We start from the raw sequence: 21,541 nt of genomic DNA, 5'->3' as shown, positions 1-21,541 counted from the left end.
TTAGAACTAAATACAACTACAGGTGGTGCAAGATTAAAAATATAAGAAAATAGGATGAATAACTTCATATTTTCAAATTTGAAAACAGAGAAATAGACAAATTCCACAATAGTGTAAATTTCTGGAAAAATAGGATAGAGCATCCACCTACCATTTGGAGGGTCCAGAGCTCAATACCCAGGGCCTCCTGACCCGTGTGCAGTGCTGATCGCAAAGAGTGCCATGCCACACAGGGGTGCCCATGCATGGGGGTGACCCATGTGCAAGGAGAGCCATCCCGCATGAAAAAAGTGCAGCCTGTCCAGGGGGCGCACGCACACATGGAGAGGTGACACAGCAAGATGATGCAACAAAAAAGACACGCAGTTTCCCAGTGCCGCCTGATAATGCAAGCGGGCACAGAAGAATGTACAGTGAATGAAGACACAGAGAGCAGACAACTGAGGGGGAGGGGAGAGGGAGAAATAAATAAAGTAAATCTTTTAAAAAATGAAACAAAATAAAACAGAAACAGGTAAGTTGAATGGTCCCACAGCTACTTAATAAAATGATTTATTCACTAAAAATCCCGCCATGTAAACACCAAACCCAAGTTTTACAGAAAAGAAAATAAAAAGAATAAATCTTGCACCCTGTGATGGTTAGACTAATGTGTCACCTTGGCCAAGTAATGGTGCCCATTTGTTTGGTCAAGCAAGCACTGGCCTAATTGTACTATGAGGAAATTTCATAGACTTAAATCATTAGTGAGGTGATTGCATCTATGGCTGATTACATAGATAAGCAACTGAGGAGATTGCCTTCAGCAATGTGATACGTCTCATCCACTAAGTTGAAGGCCTTAAAAGGAAAAGTGATTTCAGCATTCAGAGAGAATTCCCATCTCTACTTTATACAGCCAGTTTCTCCTGGGAAACCCAACGAGGCCATAAACAGAGTTCCTGGCTGACAGAATTTGGACTCATGTGTGCCCACAGTCATGTGAGATAATTTTATAAAATCACTTAATATTTTTACAAATATCTCTGTTTTCCTAGAGAACCCTGACTAATACACACCCCAGTGCATTTTATGAGGCTAGTACAACCTTGCTGCCAAAATCAGACAAGAAAAGGAAATTACAAATCAATCTCACTCATGGTATAATGCAAAATGTACTATATAAAATAATACCAAATTGAATCCAATAATATATTTTAAAAGGTTTGTTCCAGGGACACATGGTTGACTTACCATTTGAAAAGTCTGTTAATTTAATCTATTAAATTAAAGATATGTTCACCTCCAAATACAGAGAAAAAACATCCAATAAGATTCATCAGAGATTCATGACAAAAACTCTTATTAAGTCAGGCATAGAAGAAAATATTCTGTACTTTATAAAGAAGGTCTATAAAAACCTTACAGCAAACAACATTCAGTCTCTATAGAGAAACATTAAAAACATTTTCTCTAAAATCAGGAACACTGTAACAATATCTGCTATCTCCATTTCTAACATTTACTAAAGGTTAATGAAGGTTGTGTGCTCAGACACAGAAGTAACAAATATAGAAGGACATGCAAGAAAGAAACAAAATTTTACTTTAAATTGACATAATTGTTTCCATGAAAAGACCCAAAGAATTTATACATACATAAGAATTAGAACTAAAGAGTTTAGAAAGTTTGTTTTAATGCCAATCACATGTGTACACAGCAGTAATGTTACAAAAGGTAGTTTTTAAAAAGATACTTTTTCAATAACAAAAAAATTGTAAAGAACTTAATTGTAATTAAACTATAAAGAACATAATTCTTTCAACAAAAGATATTTAAAACCTTTATGAAGAAACCAAGAAAATGCTATTAAAAGACTAAAGATTTAAATAAATATAGAGAACTACTATGTATATGGCTAAGAAATAAATTCTTTTAAAGGTATCAATTCCCCTCCAAACTAATGTAAATGCCTTTGAAATCCCATCAAGGTTTCTCACAAAACTTGAAAATTTGATTTTAACATTTATATGGAAAAGCAAATGACAAAGAACAGTTAAGGAACTGCTGTAGAAGAAAAACTAATGGTTGATAGGGTTCTGGGAGATTTTCCCTATTGGTTATCAAGAATTTTAAAGTTATAATAATTAAGAGTGTAGATCTGGCATAAGGCTAAATAAATAGGCCAGTGTGGAACACAGACTTCAGAAAGAGACCCTTAAATATTTAGAAGCCTGATCTATCACAGAGATAGCACTGCAGATTAGTAGAGAAAGGATGAATTATTCAAGAAATGGTATAAGGACATTGGGAAAAAGTAAAGTTGTATCTCTAACATTATATACAAAATTTGAGATTAAGAATTTAAATGTGAAAATCAAAACATCTAAACTTTAAGATGTGAAAATATGGAAATAAGTTTGGGACTTCAGGTCCCAATTCAGGTCCCAATTCAGGGTTGGGAAGGATTTAAAAAATACAATGCATACAACATACTAACTATAAAGAAAAGAGATGAATAAATTCAAATGTTAAAATTAAGCAGTTTGGCTCACAAAAGACACCATAAAGGGGATGAAAAGACAAGCCACAAAAATAAGGAAAAAAATTTGCAACACATATAACCGACAAGGAATGAAAATCCAAAATACATGAAGATCTCTCATGAGTTAAAAAGAAAAGGGCAACACAATAGAAAAATGGACAAAGACCAAAACAAATATAGTCTGTGTATGAGGAAAGAAAAGTACCTCATAAACCTATGGAAAGAACTCAACCTCTTTAGTAATTAGGGAAATATAAATTAAAAGGACAATGAGATACCCAAGTATTGGTTAGGATATGGCGCAAGGGGAAATCTCATAGCCTGCTAGCGGAAGCATAAATTGGTTACAACTATTCTGGAAAACATTTTGGCATTAGCACAGCTGAACATACACATATGACATGACTCAGCAATTCCATACCCAGAAATATACCTTAGAAAAACTATTGCACATATGTACCAGAAGACATATTCAAGAATGCATTCTCTTATCTGTTTGGGGTCAAAAGTAGGAATTAACTGAAATATTTAATTGAAAATCATCCGAAACTAATATTTATGGAATACATATAAATTCTTTTCACAGAATTGCTATTCTTTAATGGTTAAATTCACTAATAAATGTCAGTATTACCATTTTGTAAATGCAAGGATAAAATATCCACACCTGAAAGTTCAGTTTTTCATACAGCATGAATGACTTTTTGTTCAAACAAACAGGCACATGTAATTTAATCACCAAAGACTATAACGAGCATTTATGAAAGAAAATCCATGTTGAAGAGTGTTTCAACTTAATCAGGATTAAAAGTAAATAAAACTTTTATCCTTATCCTCCTTGAGTGAAATTACTTTTTAGTATCTTAGTTCATCAGAAAATACACAGAAGGAAACAGTAAGAGTGTACAGAGTGCCTGATGTCCTGTGGTCTTCCTTAATAACAACCCATTTTCAAAAGACTCTTATCTATTCAACAGAAAGCATTCTACAAAGGGTCTTAATCAGATTCTGAGAAAATTCACACTTAAGAATAAACAATATGACTCTAAAACCAAAACAATGTAAACATTTGCAGCTATACAAAAGGTTAGTCTCTATCCAATGAGTTATTTCTAAAATGATGAAAGCATAAGACTTTGAAGTGCTTTCTATTCAAGTTGGGTAATATATAAGGATAGAAATCATTTGTGAAGCATGTTATGAGAAATTTTTCTTCATTTTCAGATCCTTGTTTAATTCTATACAAACATCAAATTAAGAATGGCAAAAATGAGTGTCTCATCATACATATTAATACTAACTTTTTCTTTGTTTTCTCAAGGTATTTTACTTTCAGCATCAAAGTCCATAAGAAATTTAGAAGATGACATGGTATTTAATACATTTAGGATGGGGAAAGCCTTTCAGAAGGAAGATGCAGAAAAATCTGTCATTGCTCCTTCCCTGGAACAATATAAAAGTGATGAGAGCAGTTTCATGAACAATGAGGAAAACAGAAATTCAAAGGTAAGTGGCAATGTAATTTCTTCTTTATTTCAATAGAAATTTAAATGATTTTTAGAAATCCTTTGAAATGTAAAATTGATATTCTTGTTTTCATAAACAGAAATATGTACAAATAGTCATACAGTATGCACTAGAATAACTGATAAAATTTTACATGTACCAGGTTGTTTTACCATCCTAGAGAATACCTATTATCAAATCCCCCACCCACAATAAACTTGTATCTAAGGTATTTTCAAAGAGGCAAAAGCAGTGCAGAGCATCTTTGAATTGATGAAATAAAAATATTATTCAATTGTATTATAGTATCAGTCATGATAAGACAACTAAAATACAAATCAATATTTTCCTTGCAGAATGCAGGCTCCAAATATAATTCCTTAAATCATGGTCTGCCACTGAATCTGGCTATAAAACCTTATCTGGCCTTGAAAGGATCTGTAGCTTTTCCAGCTGAGAACGGAGTTCAAAATACTGAATCAACACAGGAAAAGAGAGAAATTGGAGATGAAGAAAACTCAGCTAAATTTCCTATAGGAAGGAGAGATTTTGACAGTGAGTAATCTGTAAAAAAATTCAATTCTTTTATTGTAATACCATAAAATAGAACTCTGAGTTTAAGTATATTTGGATCCAATCATAACAAAATTGAGTAAGACCATGGTTCCATTATAGTCAATATAAGTGAGCCTCTCCCTCTAGCCCCCAAATGTGGAATAAACCAGCATTTAATTAGTTACTTTTAATTTTAATTTACTCAGCCTTAGCTACACTAGATTCATTCTATTATTTCTAGTAAATATTGTATGGTAATAGTAATTCATTAAACAATTTAAATTTCTTTTTTTCCTCCAGTGCTCAGGTGTATGCTGGGAAGAGTCTACCGACCTTGTTGGCAAATCTGATAATTGTTGGTCCATACCATCTTTTCAGAAGAAAACAAAATCATTTAATTGTCAGTGGGGGAAAAAGCATTTAATATTACTGTGATTTGTGTATAATTTTGAATGTCTGTTTTTAAAAAAATTATTAAGGCTTATCAGTAACCTAAATGATATGCTTTTTCTGTGAATTAAACTTTGTGAAAATTCTGCATAATTATGACTTACTAGTATTTTTGAATAAGACTTAACATACTAACCTTACATACACTCCTGATCAAAATAAAGCATTAATATAATTTACACCTTGATCTTTTAAAAATTAAGTGTATGTCTTTGGTAAAAGGTTTGATATATAAATAAATCTAAAGCACATAAAATACAAATTCAGAGTCTAAAAAACTGAGTTAACTTTGTCTGACCAGCAATCACTTTGTCTTTGGCAGTATGCTTGTTGCCTTTTGTCACTCTAGTTAGTCTGTCATCTAATTTATTTTGTGATTTGTCTGATGTCCTAGGTATCTTAGCCTGTTTTTGTTGAGGCAGTTCATTTCCATTATCAGAGAGAATATTTTCATCATCCAAATCCATCTTTTTCCCTGTTGAGCTCTTATTTCCTATCTGACTACTTGATTTTCTTGACACTTTTTCATTTTTACTTCTGTCCAGATGAACATTTCCAGAACTTGTTCCAATTGTTGGTCTTCCAACAGATGAATTTACACCTTATGTTATGCAAGATGAAAAGGAGAGAGAAATTAATATATTAGTATATTACTTGTGAGAATTTTACAATAAACTTTAAAACTGGTTAAAATACATTCAAAATTTTATGGTTTACAATAAAAGAATGCCTTAAATTACATGATTAACAGTACTATCACATTACTTTTCTTTCTTTTCATTTTACCATACCACCTCCCATCTCTACCAACAAATAGTTGTTTTGTTTGAATGCATGACATTTAATCCTTTAACAGATAATTATTTCTTAAATTTATTTAGTAACATCAACTGTGTCCTATCCCTAGCCATACATTTGTATTTAAACTTTTAAAATAAACCCAGATCTTGAAAAATATAAACCTTTACATTTCATAATACTTTGGAAAAAAAATAAAAACAAAGCAAAACAAACAAAAAAACCTTTACTTTTAATCAGTTAAAACCAACTAGTAAACTAGAATTAAATTGTTATTTAATTGTTCAAATAAGGTCAATACCAGAAAGGCCGTTTTCTGTCTGAAGAACACATAAAGGCTTTGATGCAGAATTATCACTATCCCATTTATCCTTGCTTATCATGCAGTTATCTTTATAAGTACAAGCAAATTGGGATCTTATTAAAGTTTGTTTCATCTGGTAACAGAAAGAAGAAAATATGCAATTCATTATTTTGATTTATTTTTTAATCTAGATATACACTCTATGGTAATCAAGGTATCATAACAATTTCCCTTAAAATTCCATTACACTTTGGGAATTTTTAACCCGATGCTTCATGGTTTTTGCAAACTCATGCATTGATAGTTAGCATTTTTGTTCTTTTCAGTAATACAAGCTTTATGTGTATTTTTGACACTTTTTGTGGCAGCTATGAAAAATTTCATTTTAAGCACTTCAGGGTCCTTCGCTATACATTCTTGCGTCTTGGCTGCTTTGGAGAGTGAGTTTTCTTATAAGTGATATTATAATAAACACAAGATACACAATCATAGAAAAATATAAGTTCTTAAACCTAAGAATTACACAGAGCACAACTCTTAGGGAAAAAATAGCAGAGGGATTCAAGAAATTACAAAAAGTAGGGAAGGAAGAAACATTGAAATGAAAAATAAAAATAAAAGAGGATGAAATAAAAACAAAACTAGCAAAGAAATAAACTGAAAGGAAAAAAATGTTAACAGAAAGAATTTATTTCTTTTTTAAAACCTTGGATGTTTAGGGAAATAAGAAAGATGATTCAAATACATTGTATTAGGAAGCTTCAGTTACGTGATTTTAATGGTTAAAAGTTCAAAATACACTCTTGCATTTAACTTCAAACATCATATAGGAGAGTCTAATTCTCATTTAGGAGAAAATTAGAAAGCCAAATGTAGTTCTTAGCCATTGAAAAGAATGTCAAGAAAGTAATTTTGGAAATATATTCTACAAACATAAATCCCTGTTAAAGAGACAGAAATTAATTTCAGAAGATAATCTACACAGAATCTGAAATTTTCAGCAATTACTATTGATACGTAATGCCATTCAGGTATAATGGGGACATTTCTCCAGATAATTAGAAACTACTTCAAATCCCTTTCAGATACAGACAAGTTTAAACTTTAAATAAATGATTAAATAAGACTCAGCAATTCAAAAATCTAACAGTCGAAGGTATAACTATCATATATTTACTGATAGAATCCATGAAGATCAAAACATCACTACTTTATGTAGGGTCCTCAGAAAGAAATATGGATATTTAACCCACTTGGATATTTGCAAAGATAATGGCAATGAAGTCTACTGACTATAGTGGAGAAGAAATCATAACAAGAACATCCTGTCCAGCTGCCTCATAGAAGCAATTTTCTCAGGATGACAAAGTTTATATTTTTCTGACTAATGGAGTTTACGAGTGCTTCCATTTCTCAGATGACTAAAAAATGTTTCATTTGCTTGAATGAAGCATTACACATTTGGAGTTCATTGTTGTCTTTCATTTAAGCACAAAAATGCACAAAATTGAAAAGAAAAACTATAGTTTGAGAAAAGTGAAATACAGTACACTCTTGATGTTGGGTGGGGCTATAAAACAATACCTTCTTGAATCCCCTTGAACACAACTCCTATTATATAATACGGTATCTACCACAAGATGCCCTAAAATATAATTGAAGGTTTTAAGTAGTCCTTTCTAGACCTTATTAATCCTATCAATACAGAATTAAAGCAATTGACAAAGCTATTAAAATAAATTTTATTAATAAATTCTATATGATATTACATCACATTGTTGTAGTATTATCCATAACCTTTTATTTCCATCTGTAAAACCCATATTAACCATTGATATTTCCTTTTCATACGAAGTTTCTTTCATTTCACCAGTTACTGCTTATAAAATGCTTACACAGAGTTAGAAAGAGTATGTTAGACCATGCAGGAAGTCGATGCTAAGTGGCTAGCTAGAATCATTCCTATGTACCCACACCGAGATGGCACCAATGGATAGCTTGGGGAAGCGTTAGTCTACCTCCTAAAAAAAATTTCATCGCCACCCATAAAAATTTCTAAATAAAAATACAATAATTACCTTCTGTAGTACAGATATCTGATGTTTACTCAATCTTATACTTAGTATAAATAAAAAATTTCTCTAGAGAGCTATTTTTATTAATTTTAAATATACAATCTAAGTAAAAACCTTTGTTTGCTCTGTAAGTACAATCATAAAATAAGTCTCACAGACCTCCTTCCAACTAGATTTCTTCTCTTTAGGGCTCCTTGTAAGAAATTCTAGATTTATAAGGGACTCCAGGCCAATTTCAGAGAACTAGTTACAAGGCAATGGAGTCTTTTTTTTTATTTTATTTTTTGTATTTTTAAAATTAAAGTTAATAGATCACAAAGAAGCAATGGAGTCTTAAAATACGGAGAACAAGTTCAGTATTGATTAGAAATTTGAATTCAGTATTCATTACCAAGAAAATAATCACTAATTTACTGTAAAAATATTATTTATAAACATATCAAAATGAAAGAAAGCACAAGCATTCTACGGTGGCCATGAAGTAAATATGTTGAAAGGAAATAACTGAGAGCAGTTTTATTGAGGGTATTTTTCTTTTTATAAAAGATTATGTCTGAGTTTTCTTTTTCCTGCCCTGTACAAAAATCTCTTTTTTGTCAATAACCACTTATTAAATTCCAACTATGTGATAGCCACACAGTATACCAGAAGAAATTACTAGGATGGCTTCTACAATCACAAAGACATTCTGCTCATAAAATTTGCTGTTGACATAGAGCTAGAAGGAATAACAAATAAACTGGATAACAGAATCAAGACTGAAAAGATCTCAAAAGGCTAGAACCATAAGTAGAAAATAATAAGATGAAAATACATGGGGATAAGAAAAAGTCCTTTAAGTTCAAAATATCAATTACAGACTTACAGATTGAAGAGAACCTGACTTAAGACAGCATATGAAAAAGACCTAGATGTCTTTTTAATTGGTCATGAACTTGACTGGAGCCAACAGTAGGGTGTCCGTCCACCTAAGAAAAACACAGACAGGGAAGTAGATGTGGCTCAAGCAGATGGGTGCCCACCTACCACATGGGAGGTCCCAGGTTTGGTTCCACAGGTGCCTCCTAAAGACAAGCAAGATAGCAAGGTGACACGATGGGCTGATGCAGGAGCTGACGCAACAAGACGCAATGAAGAGACACAACAAGGAAATATAATGAGACACAACAAGCAGGGAGTGGAGGTGGCTCAAGTCATTGGGTGCTTCCCTCCCACATGGGAGGCCCTGGGTTCAGTTCCTGGTGCCTCCCCCCAAAAAAGACAAATGCACAAAAAACAGACACAGAGAGCAGACAGTGAGTGCCAACAACAAAGGGGTTAGAAATAACTAAATAAAATCTTTAAAAAAGAGAAGAAAAAGAAAACCATAGAGAGACAAGATAATATGATGTGGAAAGCACCAGATTTGCAGCCACAAGACCTGTCTTCTAATACTGGCCCTATCACTTATTAACTAGATGGTCTAGAGCAAATCATTGAAGCTATCACTTGTCCATATATAAATGGGAATAATATATATCTCACAGAGTTGTCAGGAGTAAATGAATTAAAAATATGAAAGGGCTATATAAACTCTAAAGTTCTATACAGACACTAGTTATTATTGTAATATATGTACAAAGAACATACTTATATTAAGAGGTCTGTTGAACTAGGTCTTCAGGATACTTGCCAACTCTAAAATGACTCTAGGAATGCAGCTCAAAAAATGATGAACTTATAAGCAGCCTTTTCATTTTAGTTGTGCAAACAAGGCAAGGTACATTACCTTGTATTTATAACTTAAAAGAAATTGCATTTCCTTGGTTCATAAAAGCTGAGTTTTTCTGCACAAGATTAGTGGCTACATAGACATGAGATTACTTTTTGCTGCAAATCTTCCAAATCTCTGTGTTTTTGATTTGGAATCACAAATAAGCAAAACAATTCTCCCTTGAAAGTGTTTTTAAAGTACTAAACTAAGAATAATGTCAAGATTCATATATGGCTGTTAAAAATCAATTTATTCAAGTCACACGAGAGAAACAGATTGAAATTTTTTTTTGTACAGTGTTTTCCCCCTTTGGAAAGATTTCTATCCACAGTAAAATTGCAATGAACTTCAAACTTGCCAAGAATTGGAAAATTCCTTTTGCCACAAACTCTTTTTAAATTAAAATTATTAGTAGGTTCCCAGTTTGAGGAAAATAGTACTTCATACAGGAAAGCCTGGCTCCAGTTAAATTAAGACAAATGAGTCAAAATATTGAAAAGTTGCAGACACTATCAGAGTTAGACGTATTAAAAAGAATATGAAGGTTCTAAGCTCACATTATAACTGACAAATATAACAAGTTTGAAAGAAGAAATTATTCAACATAACTATTAAATTTGTAACTAAAAACAAATATTCTAAATTTAGTTTTTCATTCTTACATTACCATGTTTCAAAAGAACAGAGACTTGCTACACTTACTGGCATAATATGAATTTGTAAATATATCAACTGACCCATTTCTTCATGAGTGAATTCCTTTTAGTTTGCTCAATAGTAGGAAGATAATATTTTCATTTAAGTTGTAGTGTTCCGACCAAGCTCCTGTAGGGCAAAGGTCGGGGCGGCTGCAAGACCAAAAGACGCACTCAGCAAGGTGTCAGATAATGAGCTTTATCTATTGGGACTTTCGGACAGGAGAGGGTCTTTGGCAGTGGCAGGCTGAAGAATAAAGACAGCACTCAACAGAGACAGGAAAATGAGGGGCAAAATATAGGGTCTCAGAACAAAGACATTTCATAACAGAGTTTCTGCTAGGGTCACATGAAGCACATAAATGGGGTCTGGTGATGTTACAGTGGGAAGGAATGCACAGCCTAGAGAAAATCACCCTCTAAAATACCATCTGTACATTGTTCTCCTGTTAGGAGGTTTGTTACATTTTAACTTATACTGGGGCATGTAGGTGGCTGCATACTGCTGGCTGAGCTTCCCTTAGCCATGGCTGCGGAACCACTGGATCCCCACAAGTAGCATTATCTTTTCATGATTCCTAATTATAATTACTTATTATACCTTCATTTACTCTTCAGAAATAGTGTAAACTTTGAAGTCTAACACCTGAATACTACTTATTAGTTGTGTGGTCTAGAAAATGACGCCTTCTAGAGTTGAACAATGATTGATTGGGATGAAGGATGTAAAATGTCTAGTATAAAACCCCAACCCACACCTTCAGCCAAAGAGTTCAATTTTAGTAGTCTAACGTAAACATTCTTTTTTTAGTTTAATGAAAAATGCTGCTTCATATCACCTTCTCAAGAAGATCTCTACTGACCATCTTATTTAAAACCAAAACAGACCCAAGGAATATACTCTTCTTATCCCACTCACCAACTTAATTTCATGCCATAGCACTGATAACCTTTCAATTTATAGTTCACTTGTTTTTTCTGTTTACTGCCTCTCTTTCTTTCTCCAAACTAAAATGTAAGCTTCATAAACTATAAAGCCCTTTGAGTTTGGGAACTAGTAGCCTACTCTGGTTCTCCTGTGTCTCCTTCCTCTCTACAGGGTGACAAGTTCACAGGGACTTGGGCATGCCCACTAGAAGACCATGCCCCTGCTTTTAGATTCTGCTGCAGGTACGTGGGGTCCCAAAATTCCCTGCTCAAACTGGCCTGGGCACTGGCCTCTTTCTCTAAAGGGCTGTTTGGAAAGAGGGGTAGGGGAAATCATGAACATCCTTTGGTGAAGTGTCCCACAGAGTATTGAATAGAACCAAGGTTGAAGTGTGTGTGTGGGGAGAAGGCAGCCAGGGGCCTCCATTTATACTCTTATACCTTGGCCCTACAAATATTTGGATTAGGCTTATTGATAGGAGCATGGGTATTAGTCTGATTTATTCTCTGATATATATCCAGCACCTAGAATATCAGTACCCAAGGGGCACTTAATATATGTGGAATGAATTAACTAATGAAGTAAAATTATAACAGACAATAACAAGTGTATCCCACATAAGCATAAGTTTGGAAACAGCAAATGATGGAGATAATGTATTCTACTCTCATCAATAGAGAGTAAGGAAACCACATGATACAGAAATGAGAGAAGTAGACTTGCAAAGAACAGCTAAATAATCTTAAGGTAAAAAGCTTTGAGGTAGAGAAAGACGTACAGAGTAGACTATTCCATTCAACTGAGAGTAAAGAAACCAGTTGGTACAGAAACAAAAGAGAAATAGGCATGCAGAAAAAAGCTAAAATTACATTAAGGACAGAGAACCATGCTGAGGTCCTTTAAACTTCTTTAATATCCATTGCTCCTCTCTAGTTCTTTGATACTGTTTCTTAGGTCCTCATGCACATATACTTCCCAAATGCCTCTTATAAGAAATAACTTAGTTCCTTCAAATCACAAAAGCCACACTTTTAACCTTGCCCCACATTTATTCACTGTTATTTTGTACAACTACCCAATACATAGTCTCTTTACAACAGCAAGGCAATCTAACACTTTTATCGGGTTGTTCTCTCTGCCTGTTCAAATCCTATTTATTCTAATATCTTATTCTCTTAATTTCCTCTACTTATTGGTCTCTAGTTGTTGCATTTGGGTGTCTCTTTATTCCTCTAGAACTGCGCTCTTCAATAAACGAGCTGCTAGCCACATATGGCTAAAAATAAAAAATAAAAAAATTCAGTTCCTTAGTGGCAATAGCCACAATTCAAATACTCAAAAGCTATGTGTGGCTACAGCCTACAGCATTGAACAGTAGGAATAAAAAAACATTTCTATCACTACAGAAAGTTAAATTGAATAGTGCTGCTCTAGAACAAAGCTTTAAAGTCTGCATCTTGTAGCACATTTGTGTACTGTAAATGGATTCTCAAAGCACTGTGGGACTAAGAAGTTTTCTGGGTCCACACAGTTGGAACACATGTGTAACTTTACATTAATAAAGGAAACCTTGCATCTTTTCCCACCTCTAACTACCAATTAAGAATTTTATATGAAGGACCAAGTGAGTTTTGGGGAAAAAATCACAATCATTATCTATTCAAATATTGTTTCTACCCTATTCTCTCCTCTCCTTCTGGGACTCCAATTAGGCATATACTAGACTTTTTCTCTGTGTCCTTCTTCTCTTTTGCTTTTCCATTCTCTATTCTTTCTTTGCTTCAGTTTGGATATTTTTCTAATGACCTGTGTTTAAGCCCACTTTCCAATCTAATGCTATGTGTGATTTGCTGTTAAAAACATTCAATGAGTTTCTGAATTTTAGATTATATTTTTACAGTACAGGAATTTGTTCTTTTTTAAAATAGATTTCCATTCTCTGTTGGAATTCTCTAAATTTTCAACCATTTACTAATCTTTTCCTCTAATTTTCTTAACACATTAACAAAAACATCTTTACTTCCTGGTCAGCTAATTCCAATATCTGGATCATTTATACATCAGCTTCTACTGTTTCTCTTGATTAAAGGACAAGCCTTTCTGCATCTTCTCTTGTCCTGTATATTTTATTTCATACTAGACATGATATATAGGAAATGTATAGGCTCCAGATGATCTTTCCACCAAGAAGTGTCCTCTTTTCTGTTAGGTAGACAGGATGAAAGTCTGATAACCTGTGTTGGTTTGTAGCTGTAGGTACCCCAGAAAAACATGTTCTTAAATTTACTCCATTCCCATGGGTGTAAACTCATTGTAATAGGACTTTTTGATGAGGTTATCTCAGTTAAAGTGTGGCCTGCCTCAATCAAGATGGGTCTTAGTCCTATACAGCCATTCTTTATAAGCAGAATGAAACTCAGACACACAGAGAGAAAGCCAGAGAGAACAGCCAGAAGCTGCTGAATGGAACCTGAAGGAGAATGGAGAGACCAGGAGACACCACCGTGTGCCTTGCCATGGGACAATTTAAGCACCAAGGGTCCCCAGCAGCCATCCCCAGAATGCCACAGTCTTTAGGAAGAAAGCATTATCTTGATGACACCTTGATATGGACTTTTTTCTAACCTCAAAATTGTGGGCTAATGAATTCCCACTTTATAACCCAATCCATTTCACAGCATTTGCTTGAAGAGCCAAAGAAACTAAAATATAACCTCAAAGTACTCAGAGACTGAGCTGGGTTAGGCCTAGGTTGTAGTTTTCATAATCTACATTCCACTTTTGGCCCTTTTTTCTTTCCTAGGTACATCCCTCCCAAACCTTCAACTGAGAGCAGTGTGGAGTGCTAGCATCTCTGTCCCAATACTTTGTAGGGGATTCAGACTGCCATTCAGGTTTTTATGCTTTGCTCTTTGGCTTCCCACCCCACCTCACATAAAAAATGTGGCAAATATCTTAAAAAGGAGACCTGCCATGTATTCAAAGTAGGTCCTACTCCTCAAACAGAACCTTGTCTTCCAACGACCACAAGGCCACAGGTAATTTTAGTCAATACAGTATTGAGCCTCCCACACAGTTCCAAAATTCAGCAAAAATAAGTGTGTTCAGGGCTTTTGAAGGTTCCAAATTTTTGCTAGCCTCTCAAGATTCCCAAAAGCTTTCCCGCTTCCCTTTGCCTCAGACTTCTTGATTCTGTTCCTTCAATATTTGAAGGCATTTTATTTTTCTCAGAGTTACATTTTAAAGACTGCATATTTTGTTAGCCCCTAATTTTCTATCGTCTAAGGACTAGAGCTCAGCTAAGGAAATCTGCAGTCTGAAAAAAAATTCCGAGTTCTACACTTTCTTCTAAGCATTTATTATATACTACTATATGTGCTATAAGAGGGTTCACTCCAATTAGTTAGGGACTGTATTTCATTCAATTGAAAGTAGACCATTTGGATGATTCCTTTAATTAAGTTATGTAGCACTAGAGCCTTCACTTAGGTAAAAGTATAAGCTCCAGGGTTCACTGTCCACATTTTATCCACATTTCAATATACTTGCAATACCTGCTATATCTCTGGCAGAAAATGGGGGAAAAAGTTTTTTTTAAAAGAATAGAGTCTTAGTTGGCTGCTCAGTTTGCCAATATCCATAGTAGAGGAGAAAATAGAGAACTCATATTACTTCTGTTTCTACTTCTATAACAAAGGAATACATGTTTTTTAAAAAAAAACTTTTGCCTTGACTAGAAGAACTTACATCAATATAACAAAGAACTGAAAAACATTATTCTCCCCCCCAAAAAAATTCAAAGATATCTGCAGGAACTAATTACTAATGAGTGCTAACAGTCAATAGAAAGACAAGGCTTATTAATAAATATTTAAAAACTAAATGGGTTTGGGTATGTAAATGAAATAGATGATAACTAAAAGCTTTACTAAATGGGACTATATTTCCAAATGTGAAAATAAAAAGCATACAGATTAGAGTTCTCTTTTCAGTTGCATCAAGATGAATAAATAGTAAGGATAATGATTATAAATTTTATGTAAAAATTTTGTTGAATGAATTCCCAATCATAAAACAGTATCAGGCACAAAGTAGGTACTCAATAAAGATGTTAAATAAACGAATGAATGAAGACCAAGTCTCCTTTTGTAAAATGAGACCAAAATTTTTTAAAAAACACCCAGAAACACATTATTGACTACTTTTATACATAAACATTTCTAATGAGGACAGGAAAGCTTAGTTTAAACCAAATGAAAATTATGAACTCTAGTTTATTAAAAATATGAGATATTCTCCCCTTCTCTAAAAACAATTAATTATATTTTGCCATTATGTTTTCAGGCAGGAACAAATTTTAAATTATATAGTCTCTCAAGACTCAGTTTAAGATTAGAAATGTAAATGATAAAGATATGTCTTCTTTATTTTTCTCCTTCATTAATTCAAATGATATTTATTGAACACTTATCCATAGTAGGTACTTAGTCCTTTCTTAGATTCAGTGGATCGAACATGCCAGAGACAGATTAGTCAAGACTGTATAAAAGGAAAATTGCTCGTCAACAGTCATTACTCATTTTCCATTTCATTCATATTCTCCTTCATTCATATTGTTCCCTGAACAATTATAATTACAATATCCAGGTCAACTTATTTACTTATTTTAAAAATAAAACCATTTTTATTATTTCCATGACAGTATATTAAATTTAAATTGTACCTTATTTTTTTTTTCTTGCATTGACTTTTGGATGCGCTCTCTTAGGGGTTTGCCTGATGAATTATTCACTTGTGTGGGAGATCTTAGTAAAAAAAAAACACAAAAAAAAACAAAAATTAATAGACCAAAGCAGCCTTTAAACTTACCCTTCTCTCCCCCACCTAAAAACAGTTATAGGAAAAAGGACAACTGAATCTAGTTGTCAGTATTCCTATTCTGAGACTCCTAAGTAATAATAATTTGAATAACTGATTCAGTCATTATGTATTTCCTGAGCTTCTACTATTTGTAAGGCACTGTACAAGAGATTGTGAAGGACAGAAAGTTGATGCATACACTGACCCTGGATTCTGGTACCCTAAAGTCTAAGTAAGAGAAATAAGACATCCACATAACTAAAACTCAAAATAGAAAATGTCAAGTGCCATTGCATGGGTATAAGTAAAGTACAATAGGAATTCAAAAGAGGAAAACATACTTTTCAAACAGGAGAGAGAGGGAAGGCACAATGGAGAAGGAGACACTGGTGTTTCAGGGACTCTCCAGGAGTTCTTTTTGGCTTAATAGATAAACAAATTCCTTTTTGGCTTAATAGAGCCAGAAACAGAACCAGATCCCAATGATTCAAAAGACCGTTTCTATGAATAAAAGATGGTCTTTCCTATGAAAGAATAGTTGTCTACTTTAAATTGACTTATATTCATATACCATTCTGTATGTAATTTTGTCATATCAACACAGACCATTACAAATGGTCTGTAGCATGAACTAGCACTTATCTGCATAATGAAAACTGGAAATGCTAATGTAGAAGCCAAACTGCAAATAATTTTTAAATGTGCTAGGTCACATCCCTTTTAAAAATGGATTTGGGGATTATTTTTGTGTAAAAAATAATTCTATAAACAGAAAATAACTTTATCTAAGTAGAATTAAATCTGAGAGAAAATTTTAAATTACTTATATTTCTACTTAAAAGTAAACTTTGTTAAATAGAAGGTAAAAAGAGAAAAAGGGAAGGTTCCTTTTCTTTATACTGTTTTCCAGGGCTCCCATATAAGTTATAAGTAAATATACCTTGATAACAGAAATTTTAATTGTTAGGAAAATAGTTGGGCATTTCTGAGGTATAGTGAGTGTGAAGGAATTATATCATGCCCGAATACAAAAGAATAATCACAGAAAGCTGGTGAGGAAGATGAGATTTAAAGGAATGAGATGACAATACTGAATGATAGATCATTGCAAGGTTTCTCCTTAAAAAGGAGAGGAAGGAAAGTGAGGTACAGGAGCATACATGAGGCAATTATGGGTGGATGTGAACAATTTTAGACTAAATTCAGCTTTCTAAAAAGTAGCTCAAGTACAAAATAGAAAAGATCAAACAGTAGGATGACTGTAAAAATTCTCTACACTACCTACAATTTTAAATGATTGTTCTAATTTTTTTAATGTTCCTATAAATGAATGTTCATCTAATTAAAACATCATCACCTTCTTCAATGAATGATCTAATTGTTGTTAAAACTGGAGAGTATCAAGGCCTTGCACATAATACCACTGCTAGCTTAGCAAATATTTTTCTTTTGTAATGTGAGGAAGAAAAAGTGTTAGTTTGGTGTATATGTTCTCAGATAGAAGAGCAGAGTCCTTGGAGCACTGGCCTTAGGCTTTGCAGAAAGACACCTATGCTACTTGCTAACTTAGTTCTCTAGGACAAATTATTTAACATCTCATTCAGGTCTCCATCTCCTCACTTATAAAGTCAGAATCCTACTAAAAGGGGTTGTTTGAGGGCATTTAGCAAAGTTCTTGATCAGAGAAAAGCAAACAAATATCTTAAGAACAAAAAGCAAGATGAAAAAACAAAAGAAAAACTGAACCCAAAAACACCTGCCATAATCTCACAAAATACTACCTTTTTTATATATAAGTTCTTCACATTCAAAATTTCAATTTCCCTTTAACTAATTTTGGTTTTTTTTCTTCATAGTTTTATGTAGTCTCCAAATTTCCTACCATAAGCACCTATTTTTTTCATAATCAAAGATGTTTTTAATATTTTCCTTTACAGACCAGAATTAACATTTTCATACAGGTAACTTTCATATTACTTACCTAAAAAGTGTAAGAATAGAAGTTCCACTCTCATGAATTATATTTTCATCATCATATAAAAGTTCTGCTTTGTTCTGAGTAGGAGGAGTGGCCGCTTCTTCATCCAAAAGAACTAGTAGAGTTTTCACTGTATCTCTACCGCAGTATGCAGTGCCATGGTTTATGGCATATGATTTTGGCTAGAATAAACAATTACTTTTAAGTAAATATAATAATCATGCCAGCTAGGCAAACTGGACACAATTTTTCACTTCATGTGTCACTGTTCTCCTTTCTCCTCTATTGTTCAAGTAATAAAATTCAGCTATGAGAAGTGGCTTTAGACAGTGTGAATATCTCTTCCTTAAACCATAATATAACCAATCTTATCAAATTCTAGATGTACATAAGAATACAGAAAATAGTATTATAAAAGGAAGACATTAGGTTCTGATCAGAATAACTTTAGGCTTTCAATCAGAAAATATCAGCCACTAGCTAGCTATGTGACCTTTGCCTCATGACTTAACTTCTCTGTGTAGTTTGTCTCACTTATACAAAAGAGGGATGGGATTCTGGCAAACTGAATACCAATCCTAACGTGATTGAAAAGATCTAATTAAATGCAAAAGTTAAAATAAATTAGTTGACATTCCTTCACACAGTAATCATTAATAAGTACATATTATGTTCCAAGCACTGTATTTGAGGCTAAGACTACAAAGTGAATACCACTGTCTTTAAGGAACCCACAGTCTACACGGTAAGTGTAGCAGTTTGATATGATTTATGAATTCCAAAAATAGATATTGGATTATGTTTGTAAACTGGTCTGAACCTGGGCATGATTAAATTATGATTAGGGCTTTGATTGGGCCATGTAAGTAGGACATTGGTGCTGGAGTTTTAAGCTGGAGCCCAGGAAGTGAACACACAGTAGAACACAGAGGAATAGAGATGGGTTACTAGACATGGCAAAAGCTCCAGGGAGAGAGACAGAACTGGTCACCTGATATTCTATAGCTGGCCTTGTGGAGAGAGGCAAAGCCTAGAGTGCCTGATAGTCTAGAGCTGACCTTGTGGAGAAAACAAAGGAGCTGAGCCCAGAGAGAAATGAACCCCGGGAAGAGAGAAACCCAGGAAGCCTGAACTCTGGCAGATGTCAGCAGCCGCCTTCTCCAACAAGTGGCAAAAGATTTGTTAAGAGAAGTAGCTTATGCTTTATAGCCTAGTAACTGTAAGCTTCTACCCCAAATAAATACACTTTATAAAAACCAATTGATTTATGGTATTTTGCATCAGCACTCCTTTGGCTAACTAATACAGTAAGATAAAAAAGAAAACAAATAACTGCATCACAGAAAACTAAGTCCTATTTCTAACACAAGTATACACATGGTGTGATGGTAGCATGCAAAAGGGAATGGTTGATTTAACCTGGGTATAAGGAAGGTTTCATGGAGGAAGAGACAAACAGAAGAGAGAACATGGTATTATCATGGACCAAGTAGCATGATATAGCTGAAGAATAGGGGCAAAAGCAGGGAGATGTATGAGATGAACCTGGGAAAGCTATGTGTATTATGCAAAGAAGTTAAGATTTTATTCAACTTGTTACAGTGTTAAAATCTCTTGCTTTATTCAGCAAAACCAGCAAAACAATCCTATTTAGATTTTATTAAAATCACTGATGGCAATGTGTAAAATATATTCCATGATAGAATGTTATCAGATCTCAAGACAGAGCCACAAATTAAAGAACTGTAATAGTCTAGATTAGACAAGAAGGTCTGAACTAAGTGGCAGTAAAGATTAAGAAAAAACAGATTAAGAAAGGATAATTGGAAATACCTATAATTAGAAAGAAGAATAAGGGAAAGGGGAAAATCTACAATTGTTACTAAACTTCAAATTTTGAATGCATGGGTAAATGATGGTGTCAGTACCTATGAGAAGGAACGAAAGAGGAAGGCCACATTTGAGGGGTAAGAGTGGGAAGAAAGCAAGGAAATTAGGGAACATTTTATGTTTGAAGCATCTCTGAGATACCCAACTAGAAATCTCCAGTGGTCAGTTGGATATTCCTGTCTAAGGCTTAATAAGGGGTAAAAGAAATATCTATTGAAATGCATGAGAGTACTACTTGGGTATTTATAAGTTTTCCCAGAAAAAACCTATTTAGCACTGATGAGGACACAGGAGAAAACTAATATCTAAGAAGTACAAGCATGGAAGCCAGTATAGCTCAGTGATTGAGTGCCAGCTTCCTACATATGAGGTCCCCAGTTCAATCCCTAGTCCCAGTACATCAAAATAAAACAAAAAAAGTGTATGCAAAGGAGGGGGAACACCAACATTTAGGAGGTGTGCAGGAAAAGGATGGAGAATAATCAGATAAACAGGACAATCAGTATATTGCTCTATCCCTGGTACAAAGTAGGGTCTCAACAAATATCTGTTGGATGAATGAATGAATGAACTGAAAAAAACCAGATGAGTGCTCAAACCAGGAACAGATTCTATAATCAAAAAAGGTGTTTTAAAAAGTAGGTGGTCAACATGGAGGAATCTTAAAATAATCTATATACTAAGTGAAAGAAGTCAAACAAAAAATAAGACTACATAATTCAATTTACATAAAATTCTAGTAAATGCAAACTACTCTAACTCTACAGTAACAGGACAGGAAGTAGAGCAGTATTGCTTGGAGATGGGGTTGGGGAGGGGCAAGAAAGAGGGATTGCGGGGAGTAAGAAGAAACTTTTGGGACTGAGAATATGTTCATTGTTTTGATTGTGGTGATGGTTTCAAAGACACATACATGTGTCAAAACTTACCAAATTGTACACTTCCAATATATGCACTTTAACATATGTTCATTACACCTCAATACATATGATTGCAGGGGGGTAAAGCAGTCCAAAGTGTGTGATGTCACAGAATAGACAAATGAGGACTAAGAAATGACCACTAGACGGGACAGTCACTGGTGGTCTTTGTCAAGGGCAGTTTCAAAGATATGATGAGTGCAGAAGCCTGACTGGAACATGTTCTTGAGAGACTGGAAACTCCCTACTACAAACCACACAAAAACCCAAACAAAACAAAACAAAATGAAAAGCTTATATATGGG

At 33.8% G+C, this 21,541-nt stretch overlaps 2 protein-coding genes across 3 annotated transcripts in view; one reads left to right on the top strand and one right to left on the bottom strand.

Moving 5' to 3' along the window:
- Positions 1 to 1,356: 1,356 nt before the first annotated feature.
- The window catches only part of PARPBP (PARP1 binding protein), an 86,710-nt gene continuing 66,525 nt past the window's right edge, over positions 1,357 to 21,541 (bottom strand). For both annotated transcript variants that reach the window (XM_058308632.2, XM_058308633.2), the window contains 4 exons: positions 18,430 to 18,608; positions 16,312 to 16,393; positions 6,135 to 6,270; positions 1,357 to 5,636 (listed from right to left, as the gene is read on the bottom strand). In XM_058308632.2, coding sequence (XP_058164615.1) covers positions 5,299 to 5,636; positions 6,135 to 6,270; positions 16,312 to 16,393; positions 18,430 to 18,608 — 735 coding nt within the window. In that variant the 3' untranslated portion in view covers positions 1,357 to 5,298. The remainder of the gene's footprint in view (positions 5,637 to 6,134; positions 6,271 to 16,311; positions 16,394 to 18,429; positions 18,609 to 21,541) is intronic.
- PMCH (pro-melanin concentrating hormone) lies at positions 3,785 to 4,593 on the top strand. Its single transcript, XM_012521610.3, has 2 exons — positions 3,785 to 4,030; positions 4,387 to 4,593. Exons 1-2 carry the CDS (start codon positions 3,785 to 3,787, stop codon positions 4,591 to 4,593), a joined length of 453 nt encoding a protein of 150 aa, XP_012377064.1.

Source organism: Dasypus novemcinctus, chromosome 12, assembly GCF_030445035.2.
Source record: "Dasypus novemcinctus isolate mDasNov1 chromosome 12, mDasNov1.1.hap2, whole genome shotgun sequence".
Lineage (NCBI taxonomy): Eukaryota > Metazoa > Chordata > Mammalia > Cingulata > Dasypodidae > Dasypus > Dasypus novemcinctus.
This window is presented reverse-complemented; position numbering and strand designations above follow the sequence as displayed.